We start from the raw sequence: 24,774 nt of genomic DNA on the forward strand, positions 1-24,774 counted from the left end.
CAAGGCATGCCCCAGAGCTCCCCATGGGATCAGGCTGAAGGTCATCTCTAGGTGAGGCCACCTTCTTGTTTAATTCTTCTCCTGTCCCATCCTACTTCTTGCTCTCTCCTTTTCCTGAGAGCACCCCTCAATAAATCAGTGGCACAAGATCTTCGTTGGGTTCTTTTTAAAGAAAACCTGACCTGAGATGGTCCTTAAGGTACAATGAATCTTCTTATAATTCCCTAGAATGACAGCCTTAATCTAAGTGGCTCATCCAGATCTCTGCCCCAGAATTGCAGCCTGCAACAGACTTCACAAAGCATCCACCCCTCACAGACCTCCTGCTCCTTCCGGAGCATCTCAAGGGCCTCTTGGAACTTCTTCTCCTTGGCTTCAATTTCGTCAATTGTTGCCTGGTTCTGCTCCTCATATGCCATGGTGACCACAGCCAAGATCAAGTTGACCAGGTAGAAAGACCCCAAGAAGATGACAAGCACGAAAAAGACCATATACATTTTCCCAGAAGCCCTCAGGGTCTGCAGATTCAAGAGAAAGGAGATCTGTATCCAGAGTTTATGGGCCCCTGACGTTGCCAGGCTCCTCCAGGAAAAACGTAGGCATGCATCTGACTCCCCAGCTTCCAAACAAATCTGTAGGGGGACATGCAGATCAATACCTGCTGGTAGAGGCGTTCCCAGGAATCCTGTGTCATGAGGCGGAACAGTGACAGGAAAGCCCAAGCAAAGGAATCAAAGCTGGTGTAGTTAAAATCTGGGTTGTCAGATGTTTTAAGACAGAGATAACCTTGAGGGCAGTGGCTGCAGCAAGAATAGAGAAGGTCATCAATTGCATAGCCCCCCTGCTTCTTGGGGGCAAGGCAGCCCAAGGCTATAGGAAGACCATAGGGTTTGAAGTAAAGATTGGAGCTCAAGGCCTGGCTTCCCTCTTGTTAGCTGGATGACCTTGATCTCTCTAAGGCTCAGTTCCTTTTGCTCCTTTGTTTTTTATTTTATTTTTCTAAAGATTTTATTTATTTATTTGAGAGAAAGAGTGAGAGAGAGAGAGAGCATGAGAGGGGGGAGGGTCCGAGGGAGAAGCAGGCTCCCCACTGAGCAGGGAGCCCTACCAAGGGCCTCAATCCTGGGACTCTGAGATCATGAACTAAGCAGAAGGCAGACGCTTAACTGACTGAGCCACCTAGGCGCCCCCCTCTTGCCCATTTAAATGGGGATGATAATACTTTCACTTCAGAGTTTCATGCAGAGGGGAGTGGCCTGGGAAGGCCAGCTGACTGCCCAGACCTGATCCCATAAGGTGGCAAACTCTCTGCCTGTTCACACCAGGGGAGGGAGAGTCAGTATCAATAATTCAAACTTAAAACCTGAGCCATTTGGCATCATCTGCCAATCTGTCATCCAAGGAGGACTCACATTAGTCAAGTTCATTCACCAATTATATATAACAATGAAAACAACACTTTCCACTTACTGGGCACTTACTGTGTTCCTCTTTCTCTCTCCTAAGTGCTTTACAAATGCTATAAATTAATCATCTGAACCATCCTTTCTTACAGATGTGGAAGCTGAGGTTCAGAGAAAAGAAGTCAGTTGCTAAAACCACACAGATGCCAATGTATTCATTCAAAAGGAGAAATATAACTGTCAAGTAGCCTATGAAGACTGACTTATGAAGGAAGGCCAAATTTAAGATGACCACATGGTGAGTATTGGGGTGGGCAGTGCTGGACTGACTCTTCACTCTCTCATGATAAGGGAGTAAGTTGATGTCAAGAAGTATCTCTAAGCTAAAGGCATGTGAGGTGTTTGCATCTACCTCAGTGGGATGGCTTTGCTGAGAAAACAGTAATACCTTGTAGTTTGGGATGCTACCACTCCAGCATGCCTCCACTAACACCAGTCTCTGGGGCTGTCCTTATTCTAGACATCCATGTAAACACACAGTCCTGGGACCCATACAATTGATTAGAGTCCCAGCAACTTGACTATAATTAACACCAATTCTATCTCCAATCTTGATTGGAGATTTGTGAGTTCCTAGACTCTCTAGACTCACATTTAAAAACAGACAGTCTTTTGATTTGCTCTCCAAAGGAGCTAGTCAACACATTACCTGTAGGTTTGCTAGTTAACTCAAGGGTAGCCTTATTTCCATGCCTTCCATTAAACTCCACTACAGTTGCTACACATCAATAATGAACTGCTCTGAGAATTAAATGAGATGATACTACAAAGCTTCTTGCATGGTGCCTTCAACATAGTAAATATTATATGTAAATTGCAAATTAAAATTCCTGCTATTTTTAACCTGAAGGGACCAAAAGAATGGACTGGAAAAATACATGTGAAAGGATGCTGGAAATCAATAAGTGTTTCCTAGTGCTTGTGAGACCCCGGACTTTCCTCCCACAGTGCCACTGGTCAGTGAGGGCCTTAGCTCAGGGCTCTGGCTTCTGTGTGGCCCAGTACAGGACCCAGTTTCCATCTTCATGGTATGCCCTTCAGGGCTCACTCTGCCCATCACCCTAAGCTGGCCTCCCTTGCCATCCCAGCCTTATACACTTATTTCCTGGCCAGGACCTGCCCAGCAGGATGTCTGGCCTATTTTGGAGCTGGGTTGTGGGCCATGCGTGGACCCCATAACTTTACCACAGATAGCACTTAGGCTACCCTGGAGCCCTTGCCATGAGAAATACCATTATCCGGACAGGAAAAAAGACACTGAGGAGGCCTTTTGTTTAGATTTAAGTCAAAGGCAAACCGACATCAGAACAGCCCTATCTCTGAACCAAAGAACTAAATGCCAAGAGCATTTGTGAAGAAAGAGGCCAAGGACCCTATGTTGATCAAATTCTCAGCTCTATCTGAGATTGTTTGTCTAGTGAGCTGATTAAGGCAAAGCTCCATACAGGTCCCACCCAGCTCCCCTTGGGCAATCGGGGGTAGTTAGCCATTCAGGGAGTGGGGTCATATGGGCTTTGGGCTCCAGACCCCCAACATGGAGATGGGAAAGATGAGCCTTGCTGATCTGTTGCCTGAACTTTCTGCTCATGCCTGCTCCAGTGGTCAAAGCAGCAGGCAAGCTTGAGGGGACATCAACCCCTTTGCTTTGTTTCACATTCTGTTCTGCCACCTGGAATGGCCTCCATCCAAATGATCTCTTGTTCAGCCAAACTGGAGACATCCTGCCTGTGCTTCAGTGCTCACCTCAACCACCACCTCCAGGAAACCTTCCCTGACCTCCTGCACTGCCTCCCACCATCACCTCACTGTGTCCCTTCAGCCCATGGAGCCTCTAGCATAGCACTGCTTCTTCACAGGTTAGCATCTTTATGTATATGCATCAGAGCTCAAAAATTGGCAGCTTGCAGGCTGAATTTGGCTTGCAGAAATATTTTGTTTGGCCCACAATATGTAGACATTTTTTGGAATTGGTAGCCAATGTTTGTAGTTGGGAGATTTCACATAAAAATCTGAATTCTTGTCTTTCTTTTTCTAAAAGTTAGAAGAGCTGGAAGCAGTGGACCCACATTTCCATGTGGCAACCAAAAGCTGGGCTGAGCAGTGGCTGGCCCTTTTAAATGGGGCACAAACTATCAACTGCCTAGTTCCCACCCAGCCTAATCTTCTCATTTGTTATGTATCTAGCCTCTGGAAGAATTTGAAATGGCAAAGGCTGATGCACGTGTTTCTTCCTCTGTCATGTGTGGATAACAAAACCCATGTGATTGAGTTGTGGTGATTAAATGTAGAACATTTGACACAAAACGTATTTATATTAGTTCCTTCCTGGGGTAGATTATTTGCCAAAATGGCCACAACTCTTCTCCTACCTGTATCCATACCCCTTTGCCATAAAACTGCCATAGCTCCTCCAGTCAAGAGGTAAATGTTATCTCTCCATCCCTTGGATTTGCACTGGCCTGTGACTTGCTTTGTTCAATAGAATGCAGTGAAAGTGACATTGTGCCAGTTCTGAACCTAGGTCTCAAGAGACCTTGTACACTTCCACTTTCTCTTGGAACCCTCTCTCTGCCCTTGAGAACAAGACCAGGCTAGCCTGCTGGGAGATGAGACCACATGGAGCAGAAAAACTGCCCCAGCTGAGACTGTCCTAGATCAGCTGGCCCCTGCTAATCTGTCCATTGTTTGCAGATGTGTGGAAAGCTCAGGCAATGCCAGAACACCAGGCTGATCTCAGTTCAACATGCTAATGTGCAGAATCCTGAGCTAAATAAATGGCTAGTATTGTAAGCCACAAAACCTTGGGGCTCTTTGTTACATAGCAAAAGCTAACTCCTACACTCCCACCCCATGAGCCTGGGATGGCAAAAGCCATGACTTACTAATTTCTATATCACCCTTGGGGTCTGCAAACCAGTCTCTATCCAGAAAATGATAATGACAAAGAGAAAGGACTGCTGGGCATTCGTGCTTTGTCATGGGTTGAGCACTCACCCTGCATCAGATCCATTGCCACACAGTAAGGGATCTGAAGTGCCAGGCTTATTATAGTAGAAATCTGCAGGAGAAAGGAAGAAATGAAAGCCATGAATATAGTTCTGAATCCCTCTTGCTCAAGCCTTATGTGGTGGAGGCAACATCTCCTAAGTCTTCTGCCTGAGCAAGATGTGTTCCCTTGGCTATGTGCTCTCAGCAGGCATGCTGGGACATTTGGAAGTGGGAAAGTCCCATCTGGGAAGAGAAAAGCTGAGCAGTGACTGTAGCTCTGAGTCTCCCCCAGCAGAATGATTTGCCCCTAGATTTATAGTTAATTTTCTTGTAAAAGGGACATTGGACAACAGAAAATGGGGACCCAAAAGTAAAACATAGCTCAGGAGAAGCATTTCAGCTGGAAAGAGGAATGAAAATATATTTCTATATAGGTATGCAGGGGCTTCACACCCTTGCCAACCAGACCTTTGTCCCTATGGCAGAAGTTCCACTCTTGTTTTCCGTAAGAGGAGTAATTGCCCGTTTCGTTGAGAGTTGCACAATTCTTGACACATTTGTTCTTGAGATTGCCCTTGAAGAGCTGTAGACCCACCAGGGCAAAGACACTCAAGCAGAAGACAGTGAGGATGGTCACATCTGCTAGTTTCCTCACCGAGTGGATCAGAGCTCCCACAATGACCTTCAGTCCTGTGGGAAGATGACAACAACACTCCCACATGGATGAGGTACCACACAGAGCACACTTGCATGTCTGGCATGCCTGCATCTTAACCATTATATCCTTTCACTACATATAAATGTGAGGTACTTTACAAACTTTAGGGCAGTTCCAAGCATAGTTCCCCATTTGAACCTTGCAGTAACCCTGAGATGGAGACAGAGATTATTATTCCTTGCAAGAATGAGACAACATACACAGATGATGTATTTCTTATCATTGTAAGGCTAATAATGATTCAGTCCTAGGAGGCAGCTTGAGGATGGAAACACATGGACCTCAGCGTGTGTGTTGAGAGAGAGAGAGATATGCAAGGGAGATAGAATGAGACAGAGAAAGAGAGACAGAAACACAAAGACACAGAGAGACAAACACAGCAATAGAATGAGACCATGAGAGGCATTAGGACAAGCACAGCTGGCTGTAAAGTTGGGGGTCTCTGCTTGTTTAAGGAGGGAGGATTTGTAACTGTGGAGAATAATATCAGCTTCTTTCAGAGAGCAGATTCACAGTAGCAGAAAGGTCTCTGAACAGGGAAGCAGTCTGAGACTGATCTCAGTCATTTTGTCATTTTGGTTAACAAATAACCTATTGTGCACTAGCTCTGTTGGTCCTTGGGCTGGGAACTGAGCAGGGGGCTAGGCAAGGGCATGTGATGGGGTTGTTTAACAACTGAGGGGGAATGCCATTGCATTATTGAGCAAGTAGGCACACATAGAAGCAACTCCTAACTGAAGCCTAGGGTGGGGATGGGATGGGGTGGAATGTGAGGAAGTTGGGAGAGACCAGGGAGTCTCCTTGAGAAGGTCAAAACTTAGCAAAGGCCTGAGGAATGAGTATGAGTTGAATGAAGAGACAAAGAACTCTCTTAGTAGAGAAGCAGCATGGCCAAAGCCTGGGAGATGAGCAAAGGCAAGGACTATTTGTAGAACCACAGGTAGATTCTGGAACAAGATACAAAGCATGTAGAGGAGAGAGATGAGATTGGAGAGGGAGTCTGGACTGGACAGGTCTTATAAACAAGACTCAGGGTCTTCCTGGCTAAGACTAGGTGAGAGAGATAACAGGTGGCAGCACTGACTACTTCTCGCTATGGCTCTCTTCATGAGGAAGCTTGTCCAGTGGAAGTCCTTCACTGCAGAGCCAGACATGGAATGGTAGAAAGGACTTCCCCCATGGCTTGATTGTTTTTGTTTTCCAGATGAAAGCATGGATTCTCAGGGGTAAGGGAAAGGAGATAATCCATCAGGCCACAAGGTGGAAGTTGTCTCAATGGTTTGCCTGGTCTCTGGCCTCACCATCCTTTCCATCAACCCAGTGGGGGGTAAGGTGTATCCCTGATTTACTGGTGCCAACAGAAGTCTTGAAGGACTGATAAGATAAACTCTGGTGGAACACTTTTGTTTCTGAATTCTGTAATCTTGATTTGTAATCAAGAATTGCCCAATTCTTTTCTCCTCTGTGGGTCCAAAGATAAGAGTGAGGCTCAAGCTTTCAGGTATATGGAAATGGCAAAGACACTCACAAGAGCCTAGGATTGCCTACACTCTTCCTCCTTATATTCAAGTTTATACCTTTAGTTTAGGGTATAAATGAGAACCTCCAACTGGAGTTTTGCCTGAACCCCACAACAAGAACATAAAATGAGGACACGACCTTCTTGTCATTTATTATGGTGATGTCATGAGGTATTATGCACAGAGCATTGGCCTAGGAATTGGGACACTAGATCTCCAGGTGACACTTTGCCTCATTAGTGGTGAGGACTTGGGATTGTGTTTTCTACTGTCTGGGCCTCAGTTTCTTTGTCTTTTAAATGGGGACAACAATTTATGCCCTGGAGCTTTATAGGACTCTTGCAAAAATCAAAGTAGGACATTAGGCTGTGTAAACCAGCATATGATCTATGAAAACATGTAATGGTTAAAGGAGCTCACCTGGGATCACAGAAACTGTCTTTAAAGCTCTAAGAACTCTGAATGTCCGCAGGCCTGAGATCCCTCGGAGATCTGTCGCTTCACCAATGTATCTGTAGGACCAGAAGTTGGTCAGTATCTCTGCAAGGAAATGGTCCTGGGAATGTATGCAGCATAAATAAGGACAATTTTGGGTAATAAGAGCCTAAGAAGGATCCAGAATAGACACAAAATCTAGTGGCACTTCCACCTATAGACTGACACACTGATTTAATTATTGCAATAGTTTTTAAAATGGCCCCTTTGAGAAGATGGATTATGATCCTGAGGGCTCTGTGCACTACATGTATGGATGGGCATTCAAGCATGTGGGCTTGGCCAACAAGTCTCCTCAAACACTGGTTCCTCAGGCAAAGACCTTCAGGTCAGGTAGGTGCAAGGCTAAGCCTTGTCTGCTCACTTTGACAGGCTGTTTATTAGCTCAGAGTTGAGGTCTCTGACTTCTACCTGAAGGTATGGGACTAATCCTAAAGTGACCATCAACGTGACACTTAGAAGCAAGGAAACCCCAGGTCATGCAGTTTCATATGAGGAAGCTGGATAGAGATGAGGAAACATCCTCAGACTGTGAGCCACCCAGAAGCCCCATGCAGACATACACATCAGCATGGAGAAATACTCACGCCAGGGTAATGACACTAAAATCCAGCCAGTTCCAAGGATCTCGCAGGTAAGCAAACTCATTTAGACAAAATCCTCTTGCCAGTATCTTTATCAAGGCTTCAAAGGTGTAAATGACAGTGAAGACATACCTGAGAGGGAAGGGGGAAAGGAGTATTAACTGTGCCATAGAGGGAGTTCAGAGGGGAGCTACTAGGATGGCTCCATAGGGAAATGTGCAAAGATCATCAGCAAGATGGGGAAAAGGAAGAAGTTAAGGTAAGGAGGCAAGACTGGGGAACTCAGAGAAGTCACACAGATGGAGACGGATGTGTGCAGCTGAGAAAGTTGGCAGCATCTTTGGCTTGAAAACGTGGGTAGAGGGCAATAGTAGGTGCAGAACCACCAGAAGGTTCAGAACAAGGATGCTCCTGTTTGCTAAGTTGCCCAGGGGGAAGCTGAAAGCTCCTCTCCCAACCGGCTGTTGGCTGACATGTGAAAGAGGTGGAGGCCCTGCTATGTCCTTCCTCTCCAAACTTCTCTACTTCCAACTGTCTTTTCTTTGCCCACCATCCTTGGTCTGCAAGTGTTTTTGGACTCAGGAATCCCAGTCTAATAGCCATATAAGGCAGGAAACAACTAGGTGTCATTTAAGAAAAAACCACCTAAACATTTTCTCTTGAGGATGGGTCTTGCCAGAGGAAGTCATCTCAAACAGTCCTTTGAGTCTGCTGGGCACTTTGTGGCTTTGGAGGTGAAGAGATGGATCTAGAGCTGAGGTTGAGAGTAAGGTAGTGTTTCTCAAATGTTCAGAATCCCTCAGTCACCTATGGCAGGAGTTTTCAAACTCTAGCAAGCATCTGAACCACCTGGAGGGCTTGTTCAAACATAGATTTCTGGGTTCTACCCCCAGGGTTTCTTATTTAGTAAATCAAGCATAGGGCCTAAGAGTGTGCATTTCTAACACATTCCCCAGCTGATGCTAATGCTGCTGGCCAGAGGGAACTACCCTTCCAGAACCAAAGGGATTCAGATGCACACATAATTTTGGGTACAGTTAATTTTTTAAATTAAAAATCATAAACATAAACACTGGTATTAAAAATGGAAAGACTTGATTACATATGGCAGATTGAACATATGTATTTACCTCTATCCTTTCTGAAATCCTTCTTAAATGTTAGTAGAAGGATTTTTCCTTTTTTATTTTTTTTAAAGCATAAACCCAGTAGGAGGGAGATAATGGAGAACACAACAACAGCATTTTGGGAACTAGGAAGCAGATGGATGGGTAGTAACTGACAGAGCAGACCCAAGAAAGCTAAAACCTGAGCTGGAAAGTGGGGAGTTCCCAGAAGCAAGCCAACCCACATTGCAGGACTGCTGAGGACGTAGAGACACTAAACACTTCTGAAAGTGGGGTTTTGGGAGAGGTTGTCAGGTGGAGCTGAATACTGCTTGAAAGTCTTTACAAGAAACAGCTATTCACTGAGGAACCCATTCAGTGAAGAACTGCCTCCTCTGCTCTGGAAATAGATTGGATGTTCATTCTTTCGAGAGTTGAACAAGAGGGAGAGTTACATGCTGAAACAGGAGTGTAAGGGACACTTTATACACTGAAGGGCAGGCAACCCTCCACCACCTACTCCCTTCTGCCTTTCAGTTAGTTTCTAGAAGCCTGGCAGTCAGGTTAATAGCCCAAGAAGATGCTGTATTCTTAATGTGAACCACTAGGCAATGAGCATCAGGAATTGGAAGGATGCTTCTAACACCAAAGACCAAAGCAACCAAACAGGAAAGAAAGAAAAGCAAGAGACAATGCAGGGGGCAGAAGAAAAGTTAGGAAAAAATCATCATGAATATTTTTAGAGAGTTAAGAGATGAGAAGATATGGGATACATAGAACAAGAGCAGAAGGCTGTAAAGACTTTTCAAGGAACAAAACAGAACTTTTGAAAAGAAAAATGTGATAGCAAAATAAAACATTAATATAAGAGCTGAAAAAAAAGGTGAAGAAATCTTACAGGAAGTGGGACCAAAAAAAATGATGAGAGGTAGTTTATAAGCATGAACATTAGAGAGTCAGACCAGCAGGTACAATGTCTGACCAATAGGAGATCTAGAAATAGACAGAGAGACTAGAGAAAATTATCAAAGAAATAATTCAAGAAAATTTCTGCAAACTAAAGGATCTAAGAATTCAGTTAGAAACACTCAGAAGTGTTCAGGAAAAAGAATGAATGTCAAGGCATAACATCACCAAATTTCAGAACATTGTACACAGACAGAAGACCCTAACTTTTTTGGAGGGAGTGAAAATCACAGGTTACATCCAGAGGATTAAGAATCAAAATATCATCAGGTTTCTCAATGGCAACTTTGGACAGCATCAGACAATGGAACAAATACCTTCAAAATTTTTTTTGAAGGAAAATAATTTTTAATATAGAATTTCTCCCCCAGATAAACTGTTATAATGAGGGCAAAATAAAGACAATTACAGATATACCAAGTCTCAGAAATGTACTTTCCATCTACCCTTCTGAGAAAGTTACCATAGGATGCTCCACCCAAATAAGAAAGTAACCAACAAAGAGGAAGATCTGGGGATGCAGGGGAGAGAAAATGGAATCCAAAAGAAAATGGAGAAGGGAAAATCTCCAGAAAAGAGCTGTGCATCATGCCTCAAGAACACCTAGGTCATATTGAGTCAGGAGATGGAGGACTCCAGGAGTGATTTCCCCAAGAAAAATGGAACCTGATGGATAGCCTGATATGTTTGACTAAATTGAAGCAATGAATAAACTCTGGAGAAGAGTTGGGAAAAAATTAGGGTAAAGACATAGAAAACAGAGAAAATGAAGAAAATGAAGCAATGAGATCTTTATTAACTCCAGAGAAAGCAAAAAGGAGCATGTACTCAAAGGACATTGCATGGCACAGCTGTATGTAGTCAGAAGACGTACATATCATCTGATTACCTAACCCAAAATGATAGTATAACTACAATATGAAGATAAGTGTGAGCGGAATTGTGTGTGGGTATGTGCACCTAATTCTTTTTTTTTCCATAACAGAAAGCCAATAGACAATATCTAAAGTGGAAGAATAAAATATATAGTACGAGTATCTTATCAGAGAGGAGGAAGGATCAGAATAAGAGGTAAAAAAGCTGAGAGCATTTGCCTCTGGAAATACAGGATTAGGGGAGAGGGGATGAGAAGCATGAAATTGTTGTTTTCGTTAGGATTTTTGTAGAACTCTGAGACCTTTTAAATCATAAACCTGTATATCTTATATAAAAGTAAAAATCACATTAAAGAGAGAATAGCAGTGATGTCTTTTCATATCTGCGAGAGGGAAATAGTGTTTGAAATTATTCACGAAGATATCTATATCTGGCTGGATGGCTGCTTGAGCTGTCAGCTTTCATATCTTGTTGGTTCCCCCCCCCACCAACTCTTTATGTTTTCTAAATTAGAAAATCTTAACTCAGAATTATAGGTTGTTGGGAAGCTTTGACGGATATTTCTGGCTTTTCAGATCAAGTGCAGATCCAGAAATTATGGAGAGAGTTCTGAAGACTATTTTCAGTGTTTTACCAGAGGACGTGAGCAGAGGCTTTAGCACCACCTGAAGCTGGAGGGTTAAAGGTCTCAACTCGGGGGACAGTAGCTGACAGTCACATCCTCTTTCTGGTGGCATTTGGCTCACAAGGTATTTTTTCATGTTCTGTTGCAATGTTTGCATGCGATCTTTAATATGCAAAAGACACTCCTGACGGAGGAAGAAAATCACTGGGTATTGAGCAAAAGTCAAACTCTCAGCCATCAAGCCATTTGCCCCACTGTTCAGTTTTAAGAAATCCTGGTGTCTAATCCTGAAAAAATTCTGATGTTTAGGCCCCAAAGTCAAAGATCCATACTGTTCAAAATCCTGAATGTATCACTGAGACCCACTACGTGTATTAGCAGAAATGGGAATTTAAAAATATTTTATTCCTTATTTTAAACACTATAAGCCTTTTCTGTTTGCCAGTCACAGCAACTGAGTGTGGGAAAGCAGCATCTTACACTCACTTTCATCTCAGCCCTGTAGGCTGAGGAGACTCATACTAAGCGGCCACAGTCAGTTTGTATTCACAATTTCCACTGTGTCCCTCAAAGGCAATTCAGGGTCTGAAGGCATGCTATGGACCCCCATTGTTTTCCACGAATGAGGAACGTAGTACATTGGGAAGCAGCATCTTTCATTTGTATTGTGATGCCTTTCCTTGCTGACCCCATGGCTGGAGCTTCTTCAATACCAGTTCAACATATCTTTTCTTTTTTCCCCAAGAGTGGTGAAATATACATAATAGAAAATTTACTGCTGTCACCATTTTTTATAAAAGATTCTATTTATTTATTTGACAGAGAGAGAGATAGCAAGAGCAGGAACACAAGCAGGGGGAGTGCGAGAGGGAGAAGCATGCTCCCTGCTGAGCAAGGAGCCCGATGTGGGGCTCCATCCCAGGACCCTGGGATCATGACCTGAGCCAAAGGCAGACGCTTAATGACAGAGCCACCCAGGTGCCCCTGCTGTCACCATTTTAAGTATGCAATTCAGTGGCATTAAGTGTATTCGCAATATTGTGCAACCACGACCACTATCCATCTCCAGAACTTTACTTCTGTCTCATGACTTGTCTCAGATTCAAGCTTTGTATTTATGAGAGAGTCCATTTATTATTTTTATTTGTGACCTTATTTCATATTGTGAGGTTTACTTTTCTACTTTCATCACCATTGTTGTATTTCTGCAAACCACTTTTGATAGGATTCATTTTTTTTTGAACTGTGATATTATGCAATTCAATGGTAACAGTGATAAATGCAAGTTTAACAAATGTAAACAGGAACTGTCAGGTGACAATAAAGCATATTAGGTAGGATAAACTACGTATGACTAACTTCATGTTAACCACTATGAACTGTCAGTCCCTGAAACACATACATTGCTTTTAAGAACATAAAAAAATCAGAAATTCTATGAAAATTATGATCAATCTTACATTTCAGATTTTTAAACTATCTATGCATGAAAGGTTTGCATTGTTTTTCCTTCTGTATCTGTCAAATGATATAGAGGCTACTGAGAGACTAGGGACCAATAGAGATCCTTGGACAACTTACTGAGAAACATTGTAGGAGAGGGAGATACCTGAATTGCTATGCAAAACAGAGAAGAATTTGGAGTTCTGGGGACAATACAGAAGGAAGACAGTGAGGCAGAGAGGTAGAAAAGCAACCCAAAGGGACAATTTATGAGAGAAGATTATAAATCAGCCTCATTTACCAAGACAGATCAAATGAAATACTGGCAAGTTGAATCCAGCAATGATCAAGCTGGAACTATTAAAACTAGACTGGAAAATTTATTAATGTAACCTACTATGTTAACAGATGAAAGACGACATGATAATCTTAATGAAATAGAAATATTGATAAAAACCAATACCCATTCATAATAAAACTCTTAATAAACCAAGAGTGGAAAGAAATTTCCATAACTTGATAAAGGCTAATTATGAGATTCCTTTAGTCATCCTGATAATAGTGAAAATTGGAAGCATATTCTTTAAAATCAAGGGCAAAAGAAATATGCTTGCTATTGTAGCTTCAATTCAGCAATATGCTGAATGTCCAGCCAGTTCAACAAGATAAGAAAAATAAAAAAGTCATATGAGATGCATAAAGAAAGAAACAAGTTCATCATTATCTGCAGATGATATAATTGTTAAAATAGAAAACTAAGCGAATCTATAGAAAAATGTTGAACTTGTTCAGTTCAGCAAGGTTGCTGGGTGCAAAACCAGTATGTAGACATTAGTAACACTAACATATTTTAGCAATAAAAATAAATATTCAAAAGGATAACCAAAATTATAATGTACCTAGGGATAAGAAATGTAAGAACTTTACATAAGACAATATTACAGAAGAATATAAAAGAAGGCCTGTATAAATCGGGAGATATCCCATGCTGATGTGAGGGAAAACTTGATATCATAAATGTGGCAATTCTTCCAGTGGTAATAAATAAATTCAGTAAATTTACAATCAAAGTTTCAACAGAATAAGAGAAAAGCTTGAAAATGTGACCCTTAATTTGATATAGAAGAGTAAAGAGAAGGACTAATAATTTTCAAGAGGGCAAATAAGGAGGGGTGTTCTAATCAACAGGTCAAATTTTATTATCAAACATTTAGACCAGTGTGGTGTTGACTGATGGAATAACAAATCAATGACCAGGAGAAACAGACCTGGTATGCACAAGAATCTCGTGCATGACAGAGGTAGTAGAAGGAATCACTCAGGGAATGATGATCCATTAAAAATGGTGGGATAATCCATACAGAAAAATATCAGAGCCTGTCTCAAGCCATGTGCATACACACTAAAGTCTTGGGGGGGGGGATGGGATATCTAAATGTAGAAAGAAACTAAGACTTTTAGAAGAAAATACAGAAAACCTTTATGGAATATTATATAGCAGTAAAAAATGAATGAAATAAGTCTACATGTATCCACTTAGACCGATCTCAAAAACACAATATTGATTTTTAAAAAGCATCAGCTAGAGCGTGCATACAATATGATGTCATTCATATATATTTGAAAAGACACAAAACAGTACTTTTTTTTAAAGATTTTATTTATTTTTTGACAGAGAGAGAGAGACAGCGAGAGAGGGAACACAGGCAGGCGGAGTGGGAGAGGGAGAAGCAGGCTTCCCGCGGAGCAGGGAGCCAGACGTGGGGCTCGATCCCAGGACCCCGGGATCATGACCTGAGCCAAAGGCAGACGCTTAACGACTGAGCCACCCAGGCGCCCCTCAAAACATTACTTTATGCATGCAGCGCCAGGTACCCCTTCCCCTGTTCACCACAGGTTCCATTTCATTTCATGTGTTCTTTTCCTGGTGAGAAAAAATTTATTTTTCCACTGCACTTTTCTCTGCAACCAAATTGCTGTATTTTGTCAAATGTTTCTCCAGATTCTCAGTATGGCTAGTGATGGGTGTCCTAGGGCCATGAAAGGGCCGCTTCGGTGATTCTCTGTGAGCTCAGGGGATGGGGATGGTGGGATACCCCCCTGCATTTTTCATCTCCAGCTGGGGCCCAATCTGATATATTCTTCCCTTCTTTGGCTGCAGTGAATCTCTAGTTTCTTTCAGAGCCCAAGAAGGGATTTAAAAATGAAATATGTATATGAAATCTTCCCACAAGCAGACAGAGAGGCAGGTAGCAGTGCAAAGCTAATGTTTCAGGGAGCGATCATGGCTGGGAGGGGAAGTAAGGGATAGGAACTGCTTGTGTCCAAAACACTGTATCAAGAACATGGTGATAGGACTGGCTTCTGATTCCTCACTGGCTGTGATCTCATTTCTACTCAAGAATACATAGCATGATCTTTGTAATCCCAGACTGTGCCAGGGACATTTACCCCTTTCCTTTGGGCTCCCAGCAACATAGTAAACAACCAATGGCTGTTATCAGTTTGCCTTTCAAAAATAAAATCTGGAATCTGATCATTTTTAAAAATTTTATTATGTTATGTTAGTCACCATACAATACATCATTAGTTTTTGATGTGGTGATCCGCGATCCATTGTTTTCATATAACACCCAGTGCTCCATGCAGTACGTGCCCTCCTTAATACCCATCACCGGGCTAACCCATCCCCCAACCCCCCTCCCCTCTAGAACCCTCAGTTTGTTTCTCAGAGTCCATAGTCTCTCATGGTTCATCTCCCCCTCCGATGTCCCCCCCTCATTTTTCCCTTCCTTCTCCTAATGTCCGCCATGCTCTTCCTTACGTTCCACAAGTAAGTGAAACCGTATGATAATTGACTTTCTCTGCTTGACTTATTTCACTTAGCATAATCTCCTCCAGCTCCATCCATGTTGATGCCAATGTTGGGTATTCATCCTTTCTGATGGCTCAGTAATATTCCATCGTATATATGGACCACATCTTCTTTATCCATTCATCTGTTGAAGGGCATCTTGGCTCTTCCCACAGTTTGGCTATTGTGGACATTGCTGCTATGAACATTGGGGTGCATATGGCCCTTCTTTTCACTACATCTGTGTCTTTGGGGTAAATACCCAGGAGTGCAATTGCTGGGTCATAGGGTATCTCTATTTTTAAATTTTTGAGGAATCTCCACACTGTTTTCCAAAGTGGCTGTACCAACTTGCATTCCCACCAACAGTGTAAGAGGGTTCCCCTTTCTCCACAACCTCTCCAACATTTGTTGTTTCTTTCCCTGTCCATTTTTGCCATTCTAACTGGTGTAAGGTGGTATCTCAGTGTGGTTTTGATTTGAATTTCCCCGATGGCTAATGATGCTGAACATTTTTTCATGTGTCTGTTAGCCATTTGTATGTCTTCTTCAGAGAAATGTCTTTTCATATCTTCTGCCCATTTTTTGACTTGATTGTTTGTTTTTTGGGTGTTGAGTTTGAGAAGTTCTTTATAGATCTTGGATAGCAGCCCTTTATCTGTAGTGCCATTTGCAAATATCTTCTCCCATTCTGTGGGTTGTCTCTTTGTTTTGTTGCCTGTTTCCTTTGCTGTGCAGAAGCTTTTTATCTTGATGAAGTCCCAATAGTTCATTTTTGCCCTTGCTTCCCTTGCCTTTGGAGATGTTTCTAGGAAGAAGTTGCTGTGGCCGATGTCAAAGAGGTTACGGCTTATGTTCTCCTCTAGGATTTTGATGGATTCCTGTCTCACATTGAGGTCTTTCATCCATTTTGAGTTTACCTTTGTGTATGGTGTTAGAGAATGGTTGAGTTTCATTCTTCTGCATGTGGCTGTCCAATTTTCCCAGCACCATTTATTGAAGAGATTGTCATTTTTTCCATTGCATGTTTTCTCCTGCTTTGTCGAAGATTATTTGACCATAGAGTTGAGGGTCCATATCTGGGTTCTCTATTCTGTTCCATTGGTCTATATATCTATACCTTCAATGCCATCCTGATCAAAATTCCAATGACATTTTTCAAAGTGCTGGAACAAACAATCCTCAAATTTGTATGGAATCAGAAAAGACCCCAAATCGCCAAGGAAATGTTGAAAAAGAAAAACAAAGGTGGGGGCATCACATTGCCCAATGTCAAGCTATATTACAAAGCTGTGATCACCAAGAATCTGATCATTTTAATGGGGCCAAAGATGCTGAACATCATCCAGTAACTGCCACATACATTTCTAGAAATGAGACCAGATAGGTAGATTTTTTATCTTTTATATTTTTTCAAAGTGTGTTTATAAAGCAAATTTTGTCAACAATTCAGTTCATATAAAATCTGATGAAGAATGAATTTAGTAATAGCGGGAATGGAAATTGGCACAGCTTTGGAAAACAATTTGGTAATATGTCAAAAATTAACCCAGCAACTCCACTTCTGAGAATTCATCTCTCACAGGTACCCGTGTTATGTGTGCAAAGATGTGTGTGTAAGGAAGGATACTCACTGAAAAATCATGATTGAAGAATATGAGGATTAGGTTGATTAAGGCCAACAGAAATGCCTATCAAGAGGATAATAGTTAAATAAATTTTGCTTCATCCATATAAGTGAAACCTATTCAATTTCTATAGAACATCGGCTGCTAGGACTTTCATTAGGATTTCATCGAATCTATAGATTAATTTAGGCAGCGCTGGCATTTAAACAGCTGGTGAGTTGTCTAATCCTTGAACACAAGATACCGCTAAATTTATTTGATACTTTAAAATTTCTCTAAGTTGTGTTTTGTTATCTTTCAGCATAAAAGTCTTGCACATATATTTTCTAACAGCTTTTGGATTCATTATTTCTACTGTTTTTCTATTTCTTTTTTTTTAAGATTTTATTTATTTTTTTAGAGAGAAATAGAGAGAGAGCATGAGCAAGGAGAGGGGTAGAGGAAGAGGTTGAGAGAGAATCCCAGGCCGACTCTGCACTGAGCGTGGAGGCCAAGGTGGGGCTTGATCCCAGGACCCTGAGATCATGACCTGAGCTGAAATCAAGAATCAGATGCTTAACTGACTGAGCCACCCAGTACCCCTGTTTTTCTATTTCTTAACGTGTTAAGTTTTTCTTTGAAATTGTTAATTCTTCTTCCCATTTTCCTTTCATTTATTGTTCTTTTTCTAGTTTTATATTAGGTGCTTAAATAATTACTTTCATTTTGTACTGAAATAAATATTCTCTGTCTCAATGCAGATTATTATTTTTATTATTATTTATTCGGATTGTCCCGTCAACACATCTTGAACTGTATTCTATAGGTTCTGATTAAAGTGCTTTTTAAATTTTTTCTTCCCTAGAAATTCTATAATTTTAATTTGTAGTATTTTTTTATTTAAGAGTTGAAAGGTTTTTAACATTACCAAATGGAAAGGGCTTTTTTTCCCTCTAATTTTGTTTTTACTTTATCGCTGTGTGATCAGAGAATGTTTCCTGTATTATTTTTACTTTTTGGAGCTGATTGAGGTTTTATTGTGATTTAATATTTGGTCAGTTTGTATGAAGGTATATTCTCTATTTTAGGGAATACAGGTTTGATATAGATGAATCAGATGTGTCAATTATTCAGGTGGTCTATATCTTTACATACCTTTTTATACACTTGATCTGTCATGAACTGAAAGAAATTAATTACACTTTCCAATCCCTGTAATGTTTTTGTCTATTTACCCTTATACTCTTATGATTTTCAATTTATGAGCATATTTTATGCCATATTATTTATTGCAAAGATATACGTTACTGTTTTGGATTGTTTAGCATTACAAAGTGTCATTTTTATCCTGTTTAATGACTTTGGACCTAAATACCACCTTCTTTGATATTCACATCTGACTTCCTGCTCTCTTTCTGTGTGCCTTGGCTTCTATCTTTGTCCATTCTTTAATTTTGACCTTTCCATAACAGTATATTTTGCTCAACATAAAGTTGGATATTGCTTTGTTATATATGAATATGTGTGAATTTCTGAAAACAGATGAGTCCAATCCATTTATATTTATTAACATGACAGAATTGCTTGATCTTTGTTTATATAACTTTAAGTTATGTATTTAATAGTTTTAAAAAATATTTCATTGTCTGGTATGTTTTATTTGCTTTTTGTGTGTGTGATTCTAAATTTAGAACAGTTTTTATTTTAATTCTAGCAGTTGTCTTTATAAGTATAAATTCATAATTATAACTAAAACTGTGTGATGTATTGCCCTTAGTGTGCTATCTCTTTACATTCCATTTGGTAATTTTCTTTTCCCCTCTGTTTTAGGCATCATCTGATTGTACTTAGTTGTATCTTTCTCGTGCTAACCTTTGCACTGTTAAATATAATTATTTTCCTTTCCTTGATTTATCTACTTTAAAGAATACTCTTTAACTCCTTGCTATTATAGAAGCAGCAGTAAGTGAGCATACTCTGCTCCCACGTTCTTTCCACTTTCCTTTTATTGCTATTTGTATCATGTCCACATTTTCAGGGCCTCTGAGGTTTTAGGGGTAAAATGCCTTGATCATCATTTGTATCTCTCTCTGCAGGCACCTCGGTTAACAAGCCCCGATGTGCTGAGTCATTTACCAGGCCTCCGCCCACTTTTGGCCTTCCGAGATTGTTATGACATCTTTGTCCTCTGCGCTTTTCTTTCTCCTTCTCTTTGTTCTTGTATATTTATACCGTTCTTTTCCCATGCTGTCATTTTATTGGCGTTCTGAGAGGGTTGGGGTAAAACATATGCATGCTATCTTCCATATTTAACCAGAATCCCCAAATAACTCTTACTTTTGAGAGAAAATGCTTTGCATTAAAAGTTCAAAATAAGGATAGAGATTTTACATGCTATATGATCTCAGCCTATATATAGTTAAGAAAACTGCAGACCCAAAGTGATGCCACTTAGACCGAGTTCCCAAACGGGGGCTTAAAACCCAATCTATTGGCAGTTTCAGCCTCCCCGGGAAATGTGGTCTTGACTGGTCAGTCAGGAAATTGTTCTTTCCATTGACATCAAAGAGTTGGTCACTTGGGTCCTCTCCATCCCCCAAAGAAAGATGAGGTAGTCTGCATGAGAAGACACCTTGCTTTTTCCCCTAGCAAACTGACCCCTCTGGAAGAACCCTTTTCCTTTGCTCACAACTTTCTTGCCCCCACCCTCCTACCTATAAAAACCCTCCATTTTGTACAACTCCTCTCAATGCTTCTCTACCTGCTAGATGGGCTGCTGCCTGGTGCATGAATCATTTGATAAAGCCAATTAAATCTTCAAATATATATAGATAGATAGATGTATATATCTATTTATATACATAGAAAGAGTGAGGGAGATTAAGAGAGAGAAAGACTAAGAGAGGGAGAGAGGACAATAAGCTAAAATACCAAAAGCAAATTCTCTACCTAGTTACTCTCTTCTGATTTATATTTTTCAGTAGTCTGCATTTTATGCAATGGCCATTTTTTTTTTTAAGATTTTATTTATTTGACAGAGAGAGACACAGTGAGAGAGGGAACACAAGCGGGGGGAGTGGGAGAGGGAGAAGCAGGCTTCCTGCCAAGCAGGGAGCCCGATGAGGGGCTCGATCCCAGGACCCTGGGATCTGACCTGAGCCAAAGGCAGACGCTTAATGACTGAGCCACCCAGGCACCCCAAAAATCATTTTGTTTTTAAGCTATTTATTATGATATGTAATGTGCATAATAGAAATGCATGTGCACCATAAATTCACTGTAAAACGAACACTTGTATATTAGCTCAGTCTACCATAACAATGTACCATAGACTGAGTGGTTAAAGCACAGAAATTGACTTCTCACAGTTCCAGAGGCTGGAAATTGGAGATGAGGGTGCTTCCTGGCCAGGCTCTGGCGAGAGCCCTCTTCTTAACTTGCTAAGGATTGATTTCTTGCTGTGTCCTCACATGGCAGAGAGAGAGAGTTCTGGGCTCCGTTCCTCTTCTTACAAGGACACCAGTTCTACTGGATCACGGCTCTGCCCTTATGACTTTATTGAACCATAGTGCCATCCTTAAAGGCCAGTAGAGTCACGTAGGTTAGACCTTCCACATGTGGATTTGGGGGGACATAATCCAGTCCATAGTGGCCATGTGGCAACTACTCATGTCACTAAATGGAACATTATAAGTACCCCACAAACCCCTTCCCAATTATGTCCTCTTTCCTCTGCCCTAGAGGTTTTATTTATATTTTTTACCTCCTAAGTAAGCATCTCTAAACAAAATAGTTAAGTTCTGCTTGTTTTTGAATTTTGCATAAATGGAATCATACTTACACAAACTTTTGTGTCTGGCTTTTTTCATCTTTGTTTTGTAGAACTATAGCTTATTCATTTTCATTGCTGTACATTATCCCATTTTAAGAATGTAAGAGAGATATTTAACATATTCAAAAATCTTTGGACATTTGGTTGTTTCCAATTGGGGCCTTCTATGGGCAGTGTTCGTAAACTTTCTCATAGCCATATCCTGGTACCCACACATATTTCTGTTGAGCGTATGTACCTATAAGTATAATTAAGAATCACAGTATATGTGTGTCTTCACCTGTATTTGATGATATCCACCGATCTCCAAAGAAGTTGTACAAATTTACATTCCCACAGCAGTGTATGAGTTTCTGTTACTCCATATCTTTCCTAATACTTGGTATTGTCACAATTCAAAAATTTCCTCATCTGATGCATATATAATAATCTCTCAGTGTAATTTTAATTCACATTTCCTTGATTAAGAAAAAGATTAAGAATATTTTTATGTTTATTGACAATTTGAGTTTCTGCTTTTGTGAAATATCTATACAAAGTTTTTGCTCATTTCAAAATTAGTTGCTCTGATGTGTTTCTAATTGATTTGTAGGGGCTCACTCTTCTGGATATAAACACTTTTTAGGTATATGTGTTGCAAATATCTCCTACTCAGTAGGCTTGCTTTTTCACTCTTACAAAGTTGTCTTCTGATGAACAGACATACTTAATTTTAGTATGCTAAAATGTATCAGTTTTTTCCTCTATGGTTATTGCTTCTTGTGCCACATGTAATAAATCTCTCCCTAAACTGAAGTCATGCAGAAATTCTTTTTTTCTCCCTAAAATCTTTATGTTTTTGTCCTTCACAAAGAAATTTAGATGTTAATCTACCTAGAATTGATTCTTGTATGTGGCATAAAGTTTGATGTTCAAAGTAATTTTTCTTTTTTTTAATGTAAATTCAATTTAGTTAACATATAGTGTATTATTAGTTTCAGGGGTAGAATTTAGTGATTCATCAGACATTTCTCCAAAGAAGACATACAAATGGCTAATAGACACACGAAAAAATGCTCAACATCACTTGGCATCAGGGAAATACAAATCAAAATCACAATTAGATACTGCCTCATGCTGGTCAGAATGGCTAAAATTAACAACTCGGGAAACAACAGATGTTGGTGAGGATGCGGAGAAAGGAGGAGCCCTCTTACACAACTGGTGGGAATGCAAACTGGTACAGCCACTCTGGAACACAGTATGGAGGTTCCTCAAGAAGTTAAAAATAGAGCTACCCTATGACCCAGCAATTGCACTACTAGGTATTTATCCAAAGGATACAAAAATCTGATTCAAAGGGGCACCTGTACCCCAATATTTATAGCAACAATGTCCACAATAGCCAAACTATGGAAAGAGGCCAGATATCCATCGATGGATGAATGGATAAAGAAGATGTACACACACACACACACACACACACACACACACACACACACACACACACACACACACACACAGTGGAATATTATGCAGCCATCAAAAAGAATGAAACCTTGCCATTTGCAATGATGTGGATGGAAATAGAGGGTATTATACTAAGTGAAATAAGTCAGTCAGAGAAAGACAAATACCATTTGATTTCACTCATATGTGGAATTTAAGAAACAAAACAGATGAACATAGGGGAAGGGAAGGAAAAATAAGATGAAATTTGAGAGGGAGGCAAACCATAAGAGACGCTGAACTCTAGGAAACAAACTGAGGGTTGCTGGAGGGGAGCTGGGTGATGGGCATTAAGGACACTTGTTGTGATAAGCAAAGTAATTTTTCTATTGAGATTCCTAATTCTTCAGCATCATTTATTGAAAACTGCGCTTTCCCTACTGATCCACAGTGCCACCTTCAGCACAAATTCAATGTCTGTGTGTGTACTGGCCTGTTGATGAGCCAACTATTCTGTCCTGCTAGTCTGACTGATCTTACCCCAGTCGCACACAGTTTCAATGATTAGAGCTTTACAGTACATCCTAACATCCTGTAGGGCCAGTTCTCTTCTCCCACCTTGTTTTTCTTCCTCAAAAGTGTCTCGGCTATAATTTGCGCTTTGCATTTTCATATAAATCTTAGAGTCAGGTTGTTGAGTAATGCAAAAAAAAAAAAGCCTATTGGGATTTTGATTGGGCTCATTAAATTTATTAATCATTTTGGGTAGTCTTACAATATTGTGACTTCAAATCCAGGAATATAATACATCTCTCCATTTATTGGGTTTTCTGTAATATTACTCAATATTTTTCATAATTTTCTTTGTAGAGATCTTACTCATACTTTGATAATCCTGTTTCTAGATACTTGATATTTTAAAATGCCAGTGTAACTGGTATTTTTAAAAACCATGCTATTTTATGTTTGTTGCCAGTATATAGATATGCAATTAATTTAGGTATATTAACTTGTACCCAGCTACCTTTCTATTCTGTCTTGTTAACTTTAATAGTTTATCTCTAGATTATATTGGCTGTTGTATCACATAGTTGTATTAACTGTAAATCATGGCATCTTTGTTATTTTTCTTATTCTTATACTTTTTTTTTTCTTTTCCTTGCCTTACTATGCGGGCTGGGCTGTCCTTTATAAAGCTAAATAGAACTGATGAAACAGATATCTTTCCTTTTTTTCTTTTTGTTTCTGATCTCAAAGGGAAAGTTGGCCATGTTTCACAATCAAGCATGATATTTGCTACCTCCTTCAAAGTAATTACCATTTATCAGAGTGCAGCAATTCCCTTCTATTCCTGTTTTTCTAGGTGTTTCTAATCACAAGCAGATATCAAACTTTATCAAACAATTTGTCAGCATCAATTAAGGTGACCACATGATTATTCTTCTTTATTAATAGAAATACAACTTACAATGGACCCTTGAACCACTCCGAGGTTAAAGGCACTGACCCCTCCCATACAATAGAAGCCCACATATAAGTTTTGACTCACCAAAAACTTAACTATTACCAGCCTACTGTTGACAGGAAGCCTTTCGATAACATCAACAGTCAATTAGCACATATTTTGTATGTTATATGTATTATATACTGTCTTCTTACAGTAAAATAAGCTAGACAAAAGAAAATGTTATTAAGAAAATCCTAAGGAAGAGAAAATACATTTACAGTACTGTAGCATATTTATTTTTAGAAAAAATCCATGTAAAAGTGGACCCACATAGTTCAAACCTATGTTGCTCCAGGGTCAACTATATTTTCTATTGTGGCATGTATTAATGTTATGATCAGCAAAAAAAGTTTTTTAAAATTTAAAAGGTAGAAAAAGAGAAAATTCTACAGAGTTCCTATTCTTGAGGCAAAGGTATATCAGTCTTGCCCTGAGCTGGGGGCACCTCTCCTGGATGTGTTGGTGCAGGTGTTTTGGGGAAGTCCCCATGTTCCAAAAGTACAGAGGTTCCATCTGCTAACCCAGGGAATTGGAATTCTCTTGGGAATATTAAGGTCACTTTGAAGTATATGAGCCATTATAACATAAAGAGCTTTATTCTGGGTAATTTTCTGAATATGCTCCAGAACCATTTGTTCTTAGTTCTGTCTCAGTTTTGCTCCTGCCTCTCAGAGTAGGCTGTCCCTAAACTTGGTTCATGTGTGCGCTTAGCAGGTGAATGTGGGGGTATATGGGGGAAGCGCATCTGCCCAGACTACCCCA

The 24,774-nt window shown here is 40.3% G+C and overlaps 1 protein-coding gene across 3 annotated transcripts in view; it reads right to left on the reverse strand.

Annotated features, from left to right (window-relative positions):
* SCN10A (sodium voltage-gated channel alpha subunit 10) overlaps window positions 1-24,774 on the reverse strand; it is a 93,029-nt gene that overhangs the window by 63,258 nt on the left and 4,997 nt on the right. For all 3 annotated transcript variants that reach the window (XM_027584952.1, XM_027584951.1, XM_027584950.1), the window contains exons 4-9: window positions 7,772-7,900; window positions 7,110-7,201; window positions 4,950-5,141; window positions 4,458-4,524; window positions 659-800; window positions 321-518 (exon numbers count right to left, since the gene is read on the reverse strand). In XM_027584952.1, the coding sequence (XP_027440753.1) occupies window positions 321-518; window positions 659-800; window positions 4,458-4,524; window positions 4,950-5,141; window positions 7,110-7,201; window positions 7,772-7,900 (820 nt within the window). The remainder of the gene's footprint in view (window positions 1-320; window positions 519-658; window positions 801-4,457; window positions 4,525-4,949; window positions 5,142-7,109; window positions 7,202-7,771; window positions 7,901-24,774) is intronic.

The sequence above is a fragment of the Zalophus californianus genome, chromosome 1, assembly GCF_009762305.2.
Source record: "Zalophus californianus isolate mZalCal1 chromosome 1, mZalCal1.pri.v2, whole genome shotgun sequence".
Classification (NCBI taxonomy): Eukaryota; Metazoa; Chordata; class Mammalia; order Carnivora; family Otariidae; genus Zalophus; species Zalophus californianus.